General features: G+C 30.9%; 1 protein-coding gene across 1 annotated transcript; it reads left to right on the top strand.

Annotated features, from left to right (window-relative positions):
• The first annotated feature begins 13,351 nt into the window (after positions 1 to 13,351).
• LOC140893386 (benzoate carboxyl methyltransferase-like) lies at positions 13,352 to 15,085 on the top strand. The gene is made up of 5 exons (XM_073302449.1): positions 13,352 to 13,451; positions 13,575 to 13,794; positions 13,912 to 14,084; positions 14,250 to 14,507; positions 14,586 to 15,085. The coding sequence occupies exons 1-5, from the start codon at positions 13,365 to 13,367 to the stop codon at positions 14,958 to 14,960; spliced, it is 1,113 nt and encodes a 370-aa protein (XP_073158550.1). The 5' UTR covers positions 13,352 to 13,364; the 3' UTR covers positions 14,961 to 15,085.
• The last annotated feature ends 6,850 nt before the right edge of the window (positions 15,086 to 21,935 follow it).

The raw sequence follows: 21,935 nt of genomic DNA, 5'->3' as shown, positions 1-21,935 counted from the left end.
CGTAAAAACAATTCTAAATTTAAAAATTATCATAAATCGGACCATACAAACGATGGTCCTACTTGTTTTAACTGTGGAAAGCCAGGCCACTTCATTGCAGACTGCACCAAGCCTAAGAACAATGATCAGAAGCAATTCTCCGAAAGAAGAAGGGGTAAGGAGGATAAAAGGACGTTTAGAAAAGGAAGAGACCAAAGGGTTCTAGTAGCAGACGAAAGCAAAAGCAAGTGGGCTGAGTCTGACTCTGACAACTCCAATACCGGAAGCTCTTCAGATGACAGCGATGATGAAAAAGTGGAATGCCTTATGGCCGACATCGAAGAAGAAGCTGAGGAGGTATTTGACTTTGGCTCACCTGAATTTACTCACAGTGATTTAGTTACTGCTTTACACGAAATGGCTAATGAATACAAAGCATTATCCAAGGAGTTCGAGGAATTAAAGGCAGAAAGAGCTGACCTAAAAGATAAGTCAAGCAAATCAAGCTGCATGCAGCAAAAAGAGCTTGATGGTCTTAAGGTCAAGCTAAGTCTGCTAGCTACTGAGAACGACACCTTGAAAAGAGTATTCCAAGCTACCTTGATTGAGAATAAAAAACTACTTGAAACCATTAAGGCTTGGAATAAATCTTCGGTAACCATTGACAAGATTCAAGAAATCCAAAGACCGGTACATGATAAAACCGGTCTAGGGTTTGGAACAAATGAACAGTCTATGGAATCCTGTATTCAGTCAAGCCTGGACAAAGGCAATCTTAACAAAATAAGATTTGTCAGGTCCAGCACGATATATGAACACGATAAGTGCAGCTTTGACAAAAATCAGAAAGTATCGAACGAACGAAGCTCTAAGCATAGAGGGCTGGGATATGTGGATCCCCAGACCTCTAATCAAAGAGGAACTTGGATCAAACCAAAACCTAATGAAAGAAGAAAGGGAAACCAATCTAATTTCAAAAGGCCATGGAATGAGTCTAACTACTCTAAGAAAAGATGGTCAAAGGAGAAGCCTTACCAGTACTTTAATTGCAGGCCAGTTCAAAAGAGGTACAGGCTAACTGATGAAAATAAAAAAGGCAAGCAGCACACAGCAACCTCACAAGCACACACATTTACTGCCTATCGACCGCACAGATTTCTGGACACACACACGGGCAAACCTGTAAGGGTGTTCCAGGTGTGGGTCCCGAAAGGGCTAATCCGACCTGGACCCTACTAGATATGGGTACCAAAAGTTCTTCACTCTTTGCAGGTACTAAAAGTCCAAACGGGCGAGAAAACCACTTCTATCAAGGACACTACCTGGTATTTAGATAGCGGTTGCTCACGACACATGACAGGGAATCCAGAACTTCTAACAGAAGTGGTGTTGTGCAAAGGACCAAAGATCAGCTTTGGAGACAACTCCAAAGGTAAAACCGTGGGTAAGGGTAAGATCATCCATGGTAACATCATTATTAAAGATGTGTTACTTGTTGACAAACTATGCTATAATTTGATAAGTATTAGTCAACTATGTGACAATGATCATTCGGTCGAGTTTCACAAACACACTTGCCTCATAAAAAATGACAAAGGTGAGACTCTTATGAACGGTGTACGAGACCTAAACACCTACAAAGTAAACTGGTCTTGCTCACATATTTCTTCACCTACTTGTCTTACTGCTCATCATGATAAACATTGGTTGTGGCATAAGCGGTTAAATCATCTAAATTTTAAGTCCATTTTTAACTTGAGGAAGCATGATTTGGTCTCTGGTCTGCCCGAAGGAGATTTTATAAAAGACAAAGTTTGTCCTGCTTGTCAACTAGGAAAGCAGGTGAGAGCAAATTTTAAAAATAAAGGGTGTATGTCTTCTTCCAAATGTTTAGACTTACTTCACATGGACCTATTTGGTCCTATACCAGTAAGAAGCATAGGGGGAATGAGATATGCTCTTGTTGTTATAGATGACTTTTCTCGATTTACTTGGGTCATCTTTCTCTCTTCAAAAGATCAAACTGCACCTCACCTGATTAAGCTTTTTAAACGCTTGCAAAATGAACAATCTACTGTGATAGATAGAATCAGGAGTGATAGAGGGACTGAATTTTTAAACACCACTCTTATGACTTATCTAGATGATCCGGGAAGGTGCCTCATCAGCTCCTGAGGTCACTCTAGCTGATCCCAAAGACAAAGGGAAAGGTGTGATGATCTACACACCCAAGGCTCAACCAGCAGCTACGATAGAACTCAATATGATCATCTCTCACGTGCTCCGTACTGTCAAGCGTCATCTACAACGTTTTGACAGATGGCATCACTCCCGCACTCACTTGACACTCGCTCAAATATTTCCTAAATGGAAATCTCTAAACGTCATTGAGCAGAAGATGCTTCTATTTGCTGATACTGAAGACATCGTGGAGGCTCTGGGAAGAAGACATCTCATAGACTTGAAGCTTCGAGGAAGCCTGCTATCACTGCTAATTAATGAGCGTGTCAAGAATTTCAAATCCAAGAGTCCTACCGCTGCCGATGACTTTGTGATTTTGACTGGACTACAGGATAGTCTACGTCAAATCACTCAACTACTTCAGCACTTCCAAGCTCTCAACAATGTCAAAACACCAGCTTCAGCAGCCTGTTTGCAAGCTTATGTCCTCAACGTGATAGCATTACACTGCTCCTTGGGATTCTCCTCAGTATTACTTGGGAATTGGTCTCTGTTTTTTTTATTCAGTGCGTTTGCCAACTGCCCAATGCTAGTCTCCATGGATTGCAATACAGCACCCATGTTGGCCACATGCGTCTCTAAGCTGTCAAGGCGAGTCTCAGTCCTCGCCATCCTCTTGCTCGATTCCTGCACAAAAGCATTAACAACATCCTCCAAAAGAGGCTTACCCTCACCCTTATTTGTATTGTATCCCGGAGGAGGATTCAACACATTATTATTGTTAGCATAAAAAAAATTTTCATGATTACGCAGACTAGGGTGATAAGTATTGGGAACAGGATTACCTCTGTAGCCCCCATAACCTCTCTGATTTATGTACTGCACTTGTTCAGGATAGTAAGATTCTTCCATATATAGCACCCGTAACTCCTGCTGATTCTGCAACACTCACTTTATTTAATGCAGCTACCTATGTAGTCAATGCAGATAATTGGGCAGTGATAGATGTGAGATGATTCACTGCATACACTCCAACTGGCTTCTTGACTCTCATACGCTCAGATGGTCATTGAAAACTATTGATCGTCATCTGCTCCAACATATCATAGGCCTGTACAGGGTCCTTAGCAAAAATGGTGCCTCCAGCAACAGAGTCCATCGACAATCGAGTAGACGCATTTAGCCCATTATAGAACAGCTCAATTTGATCCCACTATGCAAATTTATGGTTAGGACAACGTCTTCATAACTTTTTATACCTTTCCCATTCCTTGTAAAGCTGTTTATAGTCCATCTGCCTGAATGTGATGATTTCAATCTTCAATTGGGTGGATTTGGCAGGTGGAAAATATTTTGCAAGAAATTTTTCTGCCATCTCCTCCCATGTAGTGATACTCCCCAACGGCAGTGATTGTAGCCAACTTCTGGCTTGGTCCCTAAGAGAAAAAAAGAAATAACCGTAAGCGTATAATATCCTTGGACACACCATTAATTTTTACCGTATCAGATATTTTCAAAAAAGTGTGCAGGTGTAGATGAGGATCGGCAGTGGCGCTCCCATTAAATTGGTTCTGCTGAACCATGTTGATCAATGCAGGCTTTAGCTCAAAATTGTTAGCATTGATAGTTTCACGAGCTATTTCAGAGTAGTGAGCCTGGATTACTGGCCTGAAGTGCTCTCTAATTGGCACCAAGGGAGCTTGATTCTCTTCAGCCATTCTGTCAATTTCTTCTCTTCTAGCTCTTCTCAAAGAACGTGCAGTTTTCTCGATCTCCGGATCAAAAAGTAGAGAATTCGCGCTTTGAGATCTTCGCATGAACTGCAATTAAAAATAAGAACAAATCAATTAGTAACTTAAAATAAAATAAAATAAAGCTCTAAATTAAAACTTAGACTAATTGGTAACAAGACTAAACAAAATCAAAAATTACTCCCCTGCAAAGGCACCAAAAACTTGTTGTGAAAAATGCTCGCAAGCGTACGAGTGTCAAGTTTTAATATAGTGATGAATCAAGTAATTGTTTCAACAGAGAGTAAAATGAAAAAATATTTAGTTCTTGTAATTAAAATAGTCCTAATTTTATTTAGAAAATTAATGATTAAAAGGTTTGCAGAATAAATAAAAATAATCAAAGGATTCTTTTATAGCACGCACACAACTTTCAGAGATTAATCAATGATAGAAAAAATGGTCTAGATATATAGATTTCACCCGGTTTCAACAACAATCATTCCTAAATAATTTATTTTCATGAATTTATTTCAATTAATAACCAAAAACACTTAAGTGTATTATTCCCTCTCTCGAGTACCGAATAAAATATATCAACCACAGTTCAATTCTAATATCCCTATTAAGAATCTACTTGCAGTTATCTATGTAAAACAATGTTCTTTTCTAAGTTTCGTTAAAATTATATACTCTCTCAAGCTATATAAATAATTAACAGTGTAATTTCTATTGGTCCTATTCAAAATCCCCTCTGCCGAGTGCCAGATTTTAAATAAATATTATAATTCAATTATTGATCAGGTAATTAAAAAGACATTCAATTCTAGAAACACAATTATTCTAGAGGAACTCAATTCAATAAAATCACAAATTCATGAAAGTGTCTACACCAGGTTCCATCCACCTCTAGACTCTTAAAAGTTTAGTTCATAATAAAATTCTGATAAAAATAATTCATGTTCAGAAAATTAAACATCAAATCAGAAATAAATAAAAGATAAATAAAGCAAAGCCGAATATTCGATGTTGTGTCTGATCTATCGATCTTCAAACTCTATCTTCACGTTAAGTACCCAGATTTTTCTTCACAGTTCTCACGATCAAGCCCTTCAAATCTTCTCTGATGTATTGTTTCTGAGTTGTGCAGCTCCTCCTTAATCTGTTCTTCTCAATCTCCTTTTTATATGTGCTTGAAAAGCCCAAGGTCAAGCCCAAGGATTGAGTGTTTTCAGATTTCCAAACTCCGACTTTTTTCCTAATTTATGCGGTAGCGCATATGCTTGATAAATTGCGCAGAAGCGCCTTTCTTCATGTTTCTCATATTGCGCAGATGCGTCAAAATTAGGTGCAGAAGCATTTTTTTTTCATTCTCAAATCTCTGCCTCTTTGCGCAGATGCGCACATTTTGATGCAGAAGCGCCTTCTTCTTTGTAATGTTTCTGAATTTTGCCGCATATGCCCTTATTTTCACGCTTAAGCGCTTAAAATCTTCTCATTCATGCCCAGAACCAGTGCAGATGCGCTTGTTTTCCAGCAGCTGCACCTCTTCTCATCCAACAATGCACTTGTTTCACGCGTATGTGTATTTCTACAGCGCGCGACAAGTTTAAAAAATTCATATCTCACAATTGAACCGTCGGATTGAGCTGAAATTTAGAAAGAAAGCTTTAAAACATCCTTTATTATGAACGGTGAAGATCGGATTTGTATGTCTCAAACAGCCCCAGTAATTTTCTGAAGTTTGCTGTCCAAAATTCGTCTTTTTGCTTCTTCTCGCTACTTTTCTTCCGATCCTTGTATCTCACAAAAACAACAACTAATACACATAAAATCCACTCGATACATCACAAAAGTCAAGTCAAGTCAAATCATATATAAATTAAGTGCATAAAATTCACTTATCATTAGATTTAAAATTATAAAATATCTCAAATGTACTAATGAAAAGATATCTTAATTGAAATAATTTTGTAATTTCAAAAGTAACGTGTAAGTTTTTAACTGTGTGTAACCTTATATGTACATATATCATTTTCCTTATAAAAATTAAATAGTCTCTCTTGTAATCATGTTGTTTTTTTACCAGTCTCAAATATATTATTCAATTTATATTTTTAGTATTATATATATATATATATATATATATATATATATATATTGGATCTAGGTGTTTGAGAATTACACTCTATCATGAAAACGTGTGAAATCTATCCTCACTTGGACCAAAGTATTACTATCTGAATCTGTACAGTAAAAAAGATAGTGAGTTTTATTCCAAATTTACCCTTCCTTTAAGCCACTAAAATCAAATTCCCCTCTTTCTACAGAATGATCAAAGCAGAAGGATTTAATAATTAATATTAAATATTAATTTAATAATATTTAAATTTAATTTATGATATTATTAATTTTACAATAATTTAATTAATATTCATCATATTTTAATAATTATTAGTATACAATTTATTTAACAGTGTCAACCTTTATTTAAGTTTAAAATTAATATTCAGAGTACTATTACTAATTCCCCATAAATGCATATTTATATTATCATTAAATTTAATTATTTTCTATATTTTAATTAATATTTTAGTTATTTTTAGATTGAAAAAAAGTAAAAATGTAATAATAAATATAATAATAAATAAATAGTATTCATAATATAAATAATTAAATAATTAATTTAATTACTATTCACCATATTTTAATTATCAATAATTATTAATATATTAATTATTTAACAGTATTATTGTAATTGTTACTAATTTTTATTTAAAATTAAAATTGATAGTCAAATTATTTATTAATATTTTAATTATAAAATAAATTCATATTTATATTATTATTAAATTTATTATTTTATATATTTTTATTAATATTTTTAGTTATTTTTGTTGTTTGAATTTAAAATTAATGAAAATTTAATAACTAATAATATAATATTTAATTTTTAGATGTTAATAAAAGATTAATTACTGGTTTTATTTACTGTCAAATTTTCAACAAAAAAGAATCAATACACTAATTTTATGTGATAATCAAAATTTAAAATTCTTGCGACTAAAAATATTTAATTTAATAAATCTATTGCATTTTTTTTCTCGTCGAACTTCAAGATTCTAATGTCACTTTTCTCGTCATGATTCACAAGCAAATTTAACAATAAAAAAACAAAAAAATAAATAAATAATAACAAATATGGATCGATGATATAAGATATAATATAAACACAATATAAAATGTATTTTAGATGTTAATAAAAGATTAATCACTGATTTTATTTACTGTCAAATTTTCAACAAAAAAGAATCAATACACTAATTTTATGCGATAGTCAAAATTTCAAATTCTAACGACTAAAAATAATGACATAAACAATTGAATTGAATTTTTTTTAAAAAAAAACTAAAACTAAAACTAAAAAAGATTTATAACATAAACATAGTAAGAATCATTAAACTAAGAAAACATAAATACTTGATTTTTAGTTTTTTTAAATATAACAAAACAAGTACAATTTATATTTTAAATACTAAAATATGTAAGGAATTAAAATCCAGAAGATCAAATTTCAAAAATAAAATAGTTAAAAATTAAGTAAAAACATCAATGCATTATAAAAAAACGATTACGATAATTTACCCACTTTGAACAACCTTACTCTTGAAAGAAAAAATTTAACGAAAAAAGAGTTTTGTATATTATAATATTTTTTTTTACGTAAACAAAACAAATTACCAAAATCAAAAATATTAACTTTTCAAATTTTTTACAAAATATTTAAAGATCCATGAACTATAATCATCAAAGATTTTGAATAGAAAAAAATAAAACATACATATATAATATAATTTTTTTTTTAAAAAAATTGAGGCCCTACCTTAGAGGAGGCCCTAGGCAGCTGCCTAGGTGGCCTCCCCCTGGAGCCGGCACTGTTCGCGATGCGTTAATGCCGTCGCCAAAAGAAAAAATGGACATTTGCCAACGAGGCAATCACATCGCCAAATAATCAGCGACGTGTTTTGCGTACATTTAGAGACCCGTAATGTAACATTTATTGTAGTGAGAATACTATAGATAAATTTCTGTGAACTCTTAATGGAGCTACATGGGAAAATATAAGCCATTATTATTATTATTATTATTATTATTATTATTATTATTATTATTATTATTATTATTATTATTATTATTATTATTATTATTATTAGTAGTTGTAATTTCCGTATCTATCTGAATTTTATTTCGATTTATTTCCCAAATTACTCTTTATTATATATATATCTCAAATTCAAACGGCACTTGACGAGGGACGATCTCTCCCTGTCTCACTTTTTTTATTATTATTATTATTATTATTATTATTATTATTATTATTATTATTATTATTATTATTATTATTATTATTATTATTATTATTATTATTATTATTATTATATTATTATTATTATTATTATTACTACTACTATTACTTTAAAAGTCTTTTTTCAAAATTTCTGATAAATCGTTTTGTATATTTTTTAGTAGCATATTAAAATTAATATATTTTAAAACCAAGATTTTACACTTTTGTATTTCTGAAATCTTCCATCTTAATAGGAAGATTATTATAAGAAGGAAAAATTGATTTTTTGGTCCTATATGTTTGTCACTTTGCGATTTCAGTCATTTATATTTTCAGATTTCAGTTTTAGTCCGCTATCTTTATTTTTTTTGGCAATTTTAGTCCTTTTTCCGATGTGGCGCAGACGTGACACCAATTCAGTGCTGATGTGGAGGTGACGTGTACAATGCCACGTAAGCATTTTCGAATAAAAAGGACCGAAATTGCCAAAAATCAAAATATACAGGACTAAAACTGAAATATGATAGCATAGAGGACCAAAATCGCAAAGTGACAAATATACATGACCAAATTTACTGTTTTTCCTTATAAGAAAGAATTTTAATTTAATATAAATCAAAAAATGTAAAACTATATGAGTTTAAATTATATTTCCTAATTAAAATAAGAATAAGGGTAGAGAACCAAAATTTCAATGCTTGATCACCCATACCGCATTGTTTCATAGTTTAATAAAGTTTTCCATTTCAATCTTGTAATGTGTGCCATAATTGATTTTTCAAAAGCCACACGACCTTATAAGCTATTTTTAATAATTTTGACCAAATACCCACTTAATAATATAATAATCTCTCCGTCTCGATTATATTTGCCACGTTTTTTTATTTGTCTCAAATATACAGACATACATCATATTTAGTAATATTTTTTTTACACTCATTTAAATTTTGAAACCATTTTTTGAGTGCATTAAATAGGGATAAAATAAAAAAATATATATATAATTTGTTTTTTCAATGATTTTTTTCTTAATTTGTGTAGAAAAAAAAAGTAATACTATATAATCGAGACGAATAAAATACTATAGATAAATTTATGTGAACTCTTAATGGAGCAATGTGGGAAAATATAAGCCATATTATTATTATTATTATTATTATTATTATTATTATTATTATTATTATTATTATTATTATTATTATTATTATTATTATTATTATTATTATTATTATTATTAATGATAATATCATTATCATTATCATTATCATTATTTTTATTATTAGTAGTTGTAATTTCCGTATCTATCTGAATTTTTTTTTCGATTTTTTCCCAAATTACTCTTTATTGTATATCTCAAATTCAAACTATCTGAATAATCATATTTAATATATAAGTATAATATAATAATAAAACAATGCATATTTTTCATTCAAAAATTATTAAACACACTAAAAAAAAAGTAATATATATACACAATTAATCGTAGCGTGCTAAAGGACAATATAGTAAATATAATTAGAAATTGGGTATCTCATTTTCTCAATTTTAATTGAAAAAAACGTTTTACTTTCCAAACAAAAAGGGGAAAGTTTAATTACGATACGGCACTTGACGAGGGACGACCTCTCCCTGTCTCACTTTTATTATTATTATTATTATTATTATTATTATTATTATTATTATTATTTTGAGAATATTATTATTATTATTTTTGAAGGTTATCTTATTATTATTATTTTTGAAGGTTATTATTATTATTATTATTTTTGAAGGTTATTACTACTACTACTACTACTTTAAAAGTCTTTTTTCAAAATTTCTGATAAATCGTTGTGTATATTTTTTAGTAGCATATTAAAATTAAAATATTTTAAAACCAAGATTTTACACTTTTGTATTTCTGAAATCTTCCATCTTAATAGGAAGATTATTATAAGAAGGAAAAATTGCTTTTTTGGTCTTATATGTTTGTTACTTTGCGATTTCAGTTCTTTATATTTTCAAATTTCAGTTTTAGTCCGCTATCTTTATTTTTTTTTGGCAATTTTAGTCCTTTTTTTGATGTGACGCTGACGTGACACTAATTCAGTGCTGATGTGGAGGTGACGTGTATAGTGCCACGTAAGCATTTTCGAATAAAAAGGACCGAAATTGCCAAAAATCAAAACATACAGGACTAAAACTGAAATATGATAACATAGAGGACCAAAATCGCAAAGTGACAAACATACATGACCAAATTTGCAGTTTTTCCTTATTTTAAGAAAGAATTTTAATTTAATATATACCAAAAAATGTAAAACTATATGAGTTTAAATTATATTTCCTAATTAAAATAAGAATAAGGGTAGAGTACCAAAAAATTTCAATGCTTGATCACCCATTCCGCATTGTTTCATAGTTTAATAAAGTTTTCGGCCATGTCTGCAGAATTGGCCATAAAAGATGGCAACACATGTTGAAAGAATTGATCAATGGTAGATGGCCTTTGAAAAATCAATTATGGCACACATTACAAGATTGAAATGGAATATGTTGAAGCCAAATGTGCACCAAAAATTGAAGGAAAATTAAATTGAGAATTTTCATTCTCATCTTTACGAGCAGAGGGGAACTCTATCCCCTCTATCATAAGAAATCATCCTATCTTCAGTTCTTTTCCTGATCAGTTTAAAATATTCAATACATTTGAGTGTATTTCTATAATATTTATGCGATAGGTTTTCTCCTGTATTAATTTTATATTTGGTAGGTGAATATAATTAATGAAAATTTTTGCATATATATAGGCATAAGAAATTAAAAAAAATTATATATATATATATATATATCATTTATGAAAACTATATGTAAGCATATATCTATAGTTTTAACAAAATTTCATCCATAATTTTCATTTATAGTAAGTATGTTTTGGCGGGAAACTACTATATTTAGTAAAAACTCTGCTTTTATATATATATATATAGATATAGATATAGATTATTATTATTATTATTATTATTATTATTATTATTATTGATAATATCATTATCATTATCATTATTTTTATTATTAGTAGTTGTAATTTCCGTATCTATCTGAATTTTTTTTTCGATTTTTTTCCCAAATTACTCTTTATTATATATCTCAAATTCAAACTATCTGAATAATCATATTTAATATATAAGTATAATATAATAATAAAACAATGCATATTTTTCATACAAAAATTATTAAACACACTAAAAAAAAAAAGTAATATAAATATATACAATTAATCGTAGCGTGCTAAAGGACAATATAGTAAATATAATTAGAAATGGGGTAGTCTCATTTTCTCAATTTTAATTGAAAAAAACGTTTTACTTTCCAAACAAAAAGGGGAAAGTTTAATTACGATACGGCACTTGACGAGGGACGACCTCTCCCTGTCTCACTTTTATTATTATTATTATTATATTATTATTATTATTATTATTATTATTTTGAGAATATTATTATTATTATTTTTGAAGGTTATCTTATTATTATTATTTTTGAAGGTTATTATTATTATTATTATTATTATTATTATTATTATTATTATTATTATTATTACTACTACTACTACTTTAAAAGTCTTTTTTCAAAATTTCTGATAAATCGTTGTGTATATTTTTTAGTAGCATATTAAAATTAATATATTTTAAAACCAAGATTTTACACTTTCGTATTTCTGAAATCTTCCATCTTAATAGGAAGATTATTATAAGAAGGAAAAATTGCTTTTTTTGTCCTATATGTTTGTTATTTTGCGATTTCAGTTCTTTATAATTTTAGATTTCAGTTTTAGTCCGCTATCTTTATTTTTTTTTGGCAATTTTAGTCCTTTTTCTGATGTGACGCTGACGTGACACCAATTCAGTGCTGATGTGAAGGTGACGTGTATAGTGCCACGTAAGCATTTTCGAATAAAAAGGACCGAAATTGTCAAAAATCAAAACATACAGGACTAAAACTGAAATATGATAACATAGAGGACCAAAATCGCAAAGTGACAAACATACATGACCAAATTTGCAGTTTTTTCTTATTATAAGAAAGAATTTTAATTTAATATATACCAAAAAATGTAAAACTATATGAGTTTAAATTATATTTCCTAATTAAAATAAGAATAAGGGTTGAGTACCAAAAAATTTCAATGCTTGATCACCCATACCGCATTGTTTCATAGTTTAATAAAGTTTTGGGCCATGTCTGCAGAATTGGCCATAAAAGATGGCAACACATGTTGAAAGAATTGATCAATGGTAGATGACCTTTGAAAAATCAATTATGACACACATTACAAGATTGAAATGGAACACGTTGAAGCCAAATGTACACTAAAGATTGAAGGAAAATTAAATTGAGAATTTTCATTCTCATCTTTACGAGCAGAGGGGAACTCTATCCCCTCTATCATAAGAAATCATCCTATCTTCAGTTCTTTTCCTGATCAGTTTAAAATATTCAATACATTTGAGTGTATTTCTATAATATTTGTGCGATAGGTTTTCTCATGTATTAAGAGAGTGGATGTTTTTTTGGAAACACAGAGAGAGGTTATAATTCTCCAAATTTTATAACGGAATCTTTTCATCTTTCCCGTGGTTTTTACCCTAATAATTTTCGGGGGTTTTTCACGTAAATCTTGGTGTCTATTTCATTCTTAAATTTTCATATTTTCTATCTCGAGATGCCGCATGTGGGACCAATACGCCAAAAACAAAACACTTTTTTTTAACATTAAAATATTTCAATTAAATATAAAAATTAGATTTTACAAAAGATAAATATGAAATCACAGTATTCTAAGTACCCTATTTATCAAATCTGATCATGTGTTAAAGTCTCAATCAATTGGGTGCTTCGAGTACCCTATACAGAGGGGTAATACCCTCTCTGCAATTCCATGGCCATGATTGGCCAATTTACATGTGGGCCCCACATCTGCAGAGGGGTAGTCGAAAAACCCCAATTATTGATCTCCACATAATTTTTTACTGTTACAGCTAGAGGTTGTGGCTTCACTCTTTATCTGTATATATACACCTCCAATCTGCATGCATGTTTATATATTTGTTTCCAATATATATAACAATTATAACAATAAGTCTCTCATGAGTGAGACGATGGAATTCAAGAAACTTGTTGGAATGAATGCAGGAGATGATAGAACTAGCTATGCCAACAACTCTGGCCTTCAGGCAATTCTTTTTATTTAACTCTATAATATATATATATATGTGTGTGTGTGCATGTATTCGTAGATTATATCTATATTAATTTATGTCGTATTTTGATTATGAATTATAATATTGTATGTGCAGAGAGTGGTGGTATCAAAAACACGATTTATTTTGGATGAAACATTAAAAGATATGATTGAAAACGAAGAATATTTTCTTGCCGAGCGGTGTTTCAAGATGGTGGATTTGGGTTGTGCTTCCGGCCCCAACACTCTTCTGGTGGTATCCCATATCATGCAAACTTTCCAGGATTTGAGAGCTAGATTTCAAGAAATTTGGATTTTTCTCAATGATCTTCCAGGTTTCATTTAATTTTTATTATTGAAGAAATCATGATCAGTATTTTAATTCCAACAATAATTATTGATCCAGTAGCTAGCTAGCTAAATAATATTGTTTATTTATCCCGACGCGACAGGTAACGACTTCAACAGTTTGTTCAAATGGGTGCAAAGTAGGTACGATGAAAAGGTTATTGAAAGATCAGGATGTTGCATATATGGTCTGCCGGGGTCTTTCTACCACAGATTATTTCCGAACAAGACTCTTCACTTTGCTTATTCTTCATATAGCGTTCACTGGCTCTCTCAGGCATGCATGCATGTTTAATTTTGTACTTTGATTTTTCATCATCTAAATTAAATTTTTTGTGGCACAAAATATTTCTTGATGAAAACATATATATACGTACGTACTATTAAAAAATTAAAAAAAGAAATAAAATCAACTGCTAGCTGCTGCACACCAACACTGCAGGTCCCCGAAGGACTAGGTAAACAAAACAAAGAAAATATATTCATGGCGACGACGAGTCCTCGGGAGGTATTCGAAGCATATGGGAAGCAATACCAAAGAGATTTCTCCAAATTTCTAAGCTTGAGAGGTGAAGAGATGGTCTCCGGTGGGCGCATGGTGTTATCGTTTGTAGGCAGAACCGTTGAAGATCCCTCTTCCATAGATGATAATGCTTATTTCACAATTCTTGCACAAACACTTCATGAAATGGTGGTCGAGGTATATTTCAAATTTTATGCCTTCATTATTAATATGAAAATAGCAATTCGTTAATTTGATTTACTATATACGTACTAGGGCATAATCAAGAAAGATGATTTGTATTCGTTTAACGTGCCAATGTACACACCATGCCAACGAGAAGTTGAGGCGATAATCATGAATGAAGGGTCCTTCGAATTGTGGAAGAAGGACGTTTTCCGGGTGAGGTGGGATGCGCACAGGAACTCGACCCACGATCCCAGCTTTTTCGACGAAAAACAAAGTGCAAACCTCGTGGCAAACTGCGTTCGGGCCGTAACGGAGCCGATGCTGGCGAGTCATTTCGGTAGTTGTATAAATTGTGATGTTGTGTTTGAGAGATATGCGAAGAAATTAGCGGCTGAGCATTTGTTGAAGCAGCAGAAATCGTCATACTATACTATGGTCATCTCATTGAGAAGGAATAATTAAGTGATCATATATATCCTCTGATCAAAGGATCGAGTTGTGTACGTAAAATGTGTGTACTGTGTGTGGATATTGCAATTGTGTTTAATTTGGGGGAATAAAATATGTCTTGTACCGATATATATGTAATTGGCGTTTGTAATAAAATTGCAAGTGTTTTTGTGTGTGTACGTACATGTTGGCTGATTTAAGGAACTACTCCTGATGAGAAATTAGTTTGTGCACTTGATAGCTTTTTCGCTATTAGTTATCGTTTTATATTAGTAGATGTACAATGAAGGTTATTAATTCTATTATATATTATATTTTAAATTATAAAATTATTTTAAATATACGAATGAAAAGCACTTTGTTAACATAATTTTATAATTTCAAAAATAATGTGTAATCATGTGTATGATCTTGATTGAAATAGTTTTTTAATTTCAAAATTAACATGTAGCCTCATCCGTACGTGTGTTACATCTTCATTTTAAATATAACATTTTTCTTTGAAAATTGTTGATTCACGTTCACAAGAGCTTCTTTAATAAATTGTTAGTTGTAAATTTTATATATATATATATATATATACATATATATGCGTGTGTGTGTGTAGTATAGGTTTTTGAGCTCGTGGGTAGCCTACTCTTGAGAATTACACTCTATCATCTTAAAACTATTGGATTATATTGATCACACATATTTTCATGAGGGGTAATGCTACATATACACGGAGTCTTACACATTGGATGCACATAACACTTAAAATTACTATAAGATTGTCGGTACTGATTTGTGTAGGTTATTCAACGTAACGCCATCGCATATGTAAAACGTGCAATAAATTCCTTCAATAATGCTGGCAAGTGTCTTGGAGTAAAAATGGTTTACTATATACTTACTAGGGCATAATCAAGAAATTTTCTTTGTAGTGTAATAAATAACAAGATAAATTTTATTTTATTTTTTAAAGTTATCTAAACAATGAAAATATATTTATATCCGCAGATTTCAAATCATTTAATCTAATTCAACCTTAATTTATTTGTATTTTAATTATTTATTCAAACACTCATATTTAATAATTTTTCCAATAATTACATAAAAATAACACTCTGTGCATCGCACAGGTGAAATACTAGTCTATCTATATATAAAAACAAAAAAGTATGCTAAAATAAGAAAACAAAATTTTTCCTGCCCAAAGAAGGTTACTAAGTATAGAAATATTGCATAAATTTTGCATTGAAAAAATATTAACATAAATTATTATGAGATAATAAATAACCGATATTTTTGCTTTTGAAATAGAAAAATTGTTGCTGGATAATATGTGTGATCAATATAATCCAATAGTTTTAAAATGATAGAGTGTAATTCTCAAGAGTAGGTTACCACGAGCTCAAAAACCTATACTACACACACACACACATATATATATACATATATATATATATATATATATATATATATATATATATAGAGTTTTGCTATCCTGCCCACCCACCGTGCCCACCTAATGTGCCCACCATGAGGTGGCACTCAACTATTGGACGCACAATTCATCACATCCAATAGTTGAGCGCCACCTCATGGTGGGCACATTAAGTGGGCACGGTGAGTGGGCAGGATAGCAAAACTATATATATATATATATATATATATATAGAGTTTTTTTATGGTGCCCAACTCCATGCCCACCATGTATAATATGTGATAAGTCAACTCATCAATTGTGTTGGTCAACTTACATATTGTACATGGTGGGCATGGAGTTGGGCATATGAGTTGAGCACCATAAAAAAACTCTATATATATATATATATATATATATATTTATTTATTTATTTTCTAATGCCCACCAATATATCCCAACCCATACCCACCGCATGACATGGCATGCCACATATATTTTATTTGTTTTTAATATATTAAATAAATACTTATACACAATCTTCCCATATTTCCTCACAACCGTGGTCTGCTTTATTTTATTTCCTTGCCCCATACTCACCGCCCCGATCTCTCTTTCTTCCCCAAATCGCACAGTCCGATCAAGGGCTCCGTCGCCGTACAAGAACTCTTTCCTCGCCCAAAATCGCCCACCCCGATACTTCTACAGAATTCTTTGTTCGTCGGTTTCTACGTATTTAATTGGTCCCGCAAAAATCACCACAAGATCTCCATCTTCTAGTACAAGTACAGACATGATCTCTTCCAAAGCTTGAAGACCAAAATCACCACTGCTTCATCCATTCTGAGCGGGTGCTAACTGGTATGCTTCATCGATGAAAATAATACCACTCATGGCTTCTTCTATTTGTACAAGTATCGACAAAATGCTTTGTAATTACTCTGGAAATTAAACATATAGACAAAGACTTGAACTTTAAACATAAGTATTTTTAAAAGCTATATATAATTTTTTTCCCTCGATGGCTATAGCTATAAATGTTTTTCTATCAAATTTATGAATGATCAGTTGCTAAGTTAGACATATTTATAAATTCTTGTTCGACTTTTGTACTCAAAATTCTTTCTTGCGAATGAAGGAGTTGTTTGTTGGGGTTGCTCGAATTGATTTGTACTCAAAAATCAAAGAAAAATTTTCATTCAAGGGGTTGCTCGAATTGATTAGAGCAACTGATTTGTATTCAAGTCTCGAGTTTTCTGGTTCTTTTATTGAGGGCCAAGCAATGAATTCCAGTGGTTGAGCTTTACGATCTTGATTACCTTTTCATCCGCCCTTATCGCTTTATTCTTTTTTTTTTTTTTTTTCTGTTTAGTCTAATTCATGATTCTTATTTTTTTTTATGTTTTCAGTATACATATCTCCGAGATCTTTTATATTTTGAATTTTTTTTACAGGTTTTATCTGTAGAAAACATGGAAAAACATGGAAGAAAACAGTGGTGATGATCAGATATACATCCCCGAAGTTGTAGATGAGAGAAAACCCAAACTTGGGATGGAATTCGGCTCAGTAGATGAGGCTTTTTCGTTCTATAACCACTATGCCCGAGAAGCTGGATTTAGCACGAGAATCAACAATAGCAAGAAAGATAAGAATAAAAATGAGGTTGTTTGAAAACAATTTGTATGCTCTAAAGAAGGACATAAAGATGAAAAGAAGAAACAACCAAGTGGTGAGAAACCGAGAAAAGAAAGAGCTCGAGGTCAAGTGAGAACTGGTTGTAGGTCAAAAATTTCAATTGTGAAGGCACAAAGTGGAGCAAATTGGGCTATCAGTGCTTTTCAGGAAAGTCATAATCATCCACTATCAACTCATTCAAAGGGACATTTGCTACGGTCACATCGCAGTGTTTCGACAGCAAAGAAAGCATTGACTCAACAATTTTCAGAAGCGAATGTGCTAACTTGTCAGCAAATTAGGTTATTGGAGATAGAGTATGGAGGGTCTGAGCATGTTGGTTGCACAGAAACAGATCTTAGAAACTTTGAGAGAGATCTGAAAAATGAACAAAAAGGTATCGATGCAGAAACGCTAATCGAGTTTTTTGAATCCGAAAAAGAGAAGAATTCTGAATTTTTCTTTACGTACGAGACTGATTCAGAAAACAGATTGACGAGGTGTTTTTGGGTGGATGTTGTATCAAGGAGGGCATACAGTGCATTTGGTGATGTAATTGTGTTTGATACGACGTATAACACCAACAAATATGGGATGATTTTTGCACCACTTGTAGGAGTTAATCATCACCATCAGACAATTGTTTTTGGTTGTGGCTTTCTAAATGATGAGAAAACCGAGTCTTTTGTTTGGCTGTTTAACAAGTTCGTAGATGTGTTTGTGGAATGTGACCATTTTGTGTGAAAAGCATCGTTAGCCTCGTTTATATTTCGTTTCAAATGTTCTTTGAATATGTATTACAGTACATGCTGTAACACCCCACTACAACAAAAACGCTAAAAGACAAGGGTGAAAAATCGTTGTTAAAGGGGGGTTTAAAATCGATGTTAATGGCTATGTTGTTAAAAACACGGTCATAGATAACGGTGAAAAACCGTTGTCTAAGATGTTTAACCACAATGGTGTATAAGCGTTGTATTATTGAAAATAAAACATTATCTTATATAAAAAACGACATCGGTTTTACAACAGTTTTCCACCCTTGTCTTTGATCGTAATAGACAACAGTTTTACAACGTTTTTTAACCGTTGTCTTTTAGTGTGTTTACAACGTTTTAAAACCGTTGTCTTTGATCAACATAGACAACGTTTTTTTTAGAAAAAAAACCGTTGTGTTTAGTCTAATTAGCCACCAGTTTTTTTTAATCAAAATTAAAACCATTGTATTTTAGTCTAAATAAACAATCAATTTACAAAAACTAATTGCTCTCATATTTAAAACATCATAAAATGTGCATTAGTTGATCAAAACAAGTTACAATTCTTACAAATTGATCATAATCTATCTAGTTTCGAGTAAATTAAGTTCAAAACATCAATTTAGATAAAATTAATGTGCTACAAGCCTTGTATTTCCATTGTCAAATACTTTCTGGAACAAGACATCACAAAAGCATCCACAAGCAATTCTCCCACTAACATCTTTAGCCCCTCTCCATCCAAACCTTTTTTCTCTTTGGACAAACCTACAATATAAAATAGACAAATGCAAAAGTAAGAAACTTAATTATAATATCAACAAAACTATAGAACTAAAGACGGAGTCCAATAATATAAGGATTATGTAAAAATATCTAAACACCCAGAAAGGAAAGAAGAGCAAGAAGATTAAGTTTTATCAAAAGGAAAAACATTATAAATATTTTAGAAGAGGGAGAAGTTTTCGTAAAAGGTTGCAAGTGCTTGCATATATAAGCTCTTCTCTAAGAAAATTTATGGAGAAAGCGTGAAAAATACACGTACTATATGCATCTAAAGCTGCTGCCATGGTTTTTTTGTATCAAGAGAAATTGATGATTCACAATCAAGGGACAATTAATCAATGCTAAAAGGTAGTAATATTAACCTGATTCTTATACCAAAACCAAAGAACAGTAAATTACTAGATCGGAAAAAGTTCCAAATTCTAAACAAACAAAAGATCGAATCGGTTTTTGAATAAGCAACCTTTAAATACAACTTTTTTCAAGATCCACTCAAATCGGCGTTTTTGGATATATTAATGCCCTGAACTCGATTAAATACCACCAATCATCACTAAAAAATGACCAATAAATAGATTAAAAAGAAATCTAAATCTACATCCAACCATCTATTATATTTTTGGATATACCAATGATCAAACACCGATGGTTAAAAACGCAAAATTATGAAAGCCATATATATACCTAATAATAAATATGATCTTGTATGCATTCAGCCATCTCGGAGCGCACCTCATCAATTTCTTCCATAGTGCGCCCTTATTGTTTTGACATTTTTTTTCTTTATATTACCACATCTTGCACAAGGGCAAGGGATTGCATCTGGATCGTCGGCATTTTGCAATGCAAATTTCAAGAAAGACTCTACTCCAATATCATATTCAGTTGATAGTCTATGCTTAGACATCCATTCTTTGTCCATTTTAGATATAACGAAGCAGCCAGAAATAAAACAACACCTACCTTCAAAAAATTGTACATCATACAACAAGATATTGACACAATCTCAAGTACAGAATAATAACAAAAAAATCATAATCAATTTATTTATCCGAATTCTTGTAGTGAATAAGTAGTAGCATATATGTCCAATTTTCTTAATTAACATTGATGATAACATAGTAATACTCAAAATAAACTAGCCCAACAGGAAAATAAAAGGCCGGAACAGATTTTTGGACACAAAGCAGAGGAGATTACATTTCTATACTTTATAAATAATGATTCAATTTGCATATGTTTACATAGAATGTACAAAAAAAGAAGGATAAACAACATAAAATCATCTTGCACATTAAATAAGTGCATCACAAAAAATAATTTCAATTAATATACCTCGTGTAAAGTTCCTACAGCTCTCCGATAAAATTCAAAATGTTTCACTTTAAGCTAAATTAAGAACCTGCAATGCACATGACATGTTAACATATTGATGGAAAAATGATATTGGAAATGGAAATACATAAACACGAATGAACATGGATAATAACAAACTAATAAAAAGAGAATAAAAGAGGGACACGTCGAGGTACCGTGGGGTAGGAACCTAAATGTTTATTTCACTAATTAATATTTCTCAAATTAATTTTTTAAATATTATTTCTAAAATAAACTAAGTAAATTCCATCAAACTAACTGTTTTTTTAAAAAATATTTAATCTAAAGTCTATTTTACTTTATATCTTATATTTTAAATAAATTCTTTATTTATGGTAATTAATTTTTAGTATGAGAAATGAATTTTCGCAAAACAACAAAAAATCTAATAAAATTTCATAGAGCAATCTCGAAATATTCCAAACTGATCCCTCGACCCCTTCTTAAATATTTTAATTTAATTTTTTTATAATGTTATTTACTAACTAATCTCACTAATTAATACCAATTTTCAAAGCTGTAATCAATCGGTTTGAAAGGATCAATTATAAATCATATCGAGATATCAATTGGCAAGTTGCAAAAACTTTTAATGGTCCCAAATTTAATATCAAATTCCTTAACAAATAAAATTATTTTGTGGAATGAAAGATGACCCTAACACATGATATGCATGTTTTAAATTAATAACCAATCACTTACATGATCTAAAGACAAAATGAATTATTGTTCATCTAAATTAAATAGGTATGGCCCTGATCAAGGTCGAGGCCTTAAATAGCAACATGACCTGAGCTAGTAGTTGTTTTTTGACTAAAATGATTCCGAATCATTCAAATTCTCAATAATGTAAACTAGTTTCTATAATAAGACGGATTCGGAAACCACAAATTTTCTTTGTTGAACAGAGGAACAGGTATCACATCACATCAGCCTGTTCTCAGAAATTTCTTCAAGAATATACAACTGAAACCTCACAATTCT

This window comes from Henckelia pumila, chromosome 3 (assembly GCF_033568475.1).
Source record: "Henckelia pumila isolate YLH828 chromosome 3, ASM3356847v2, whole genome shotgun sequence".
Taxonomy (NCBI): domain Eukaryota; kingdom Viridiplantae; phylum Streptophyta; class Magnoliopsida; order Lamiales; family Gesneriaceae; genus Henckelia; species Henckelia pumila.
The sequence above is the reverse complement of the archived record's forward strand: the minus strand, read 5'-3'. Positions and strand labels throughout refer to the sequence as shown.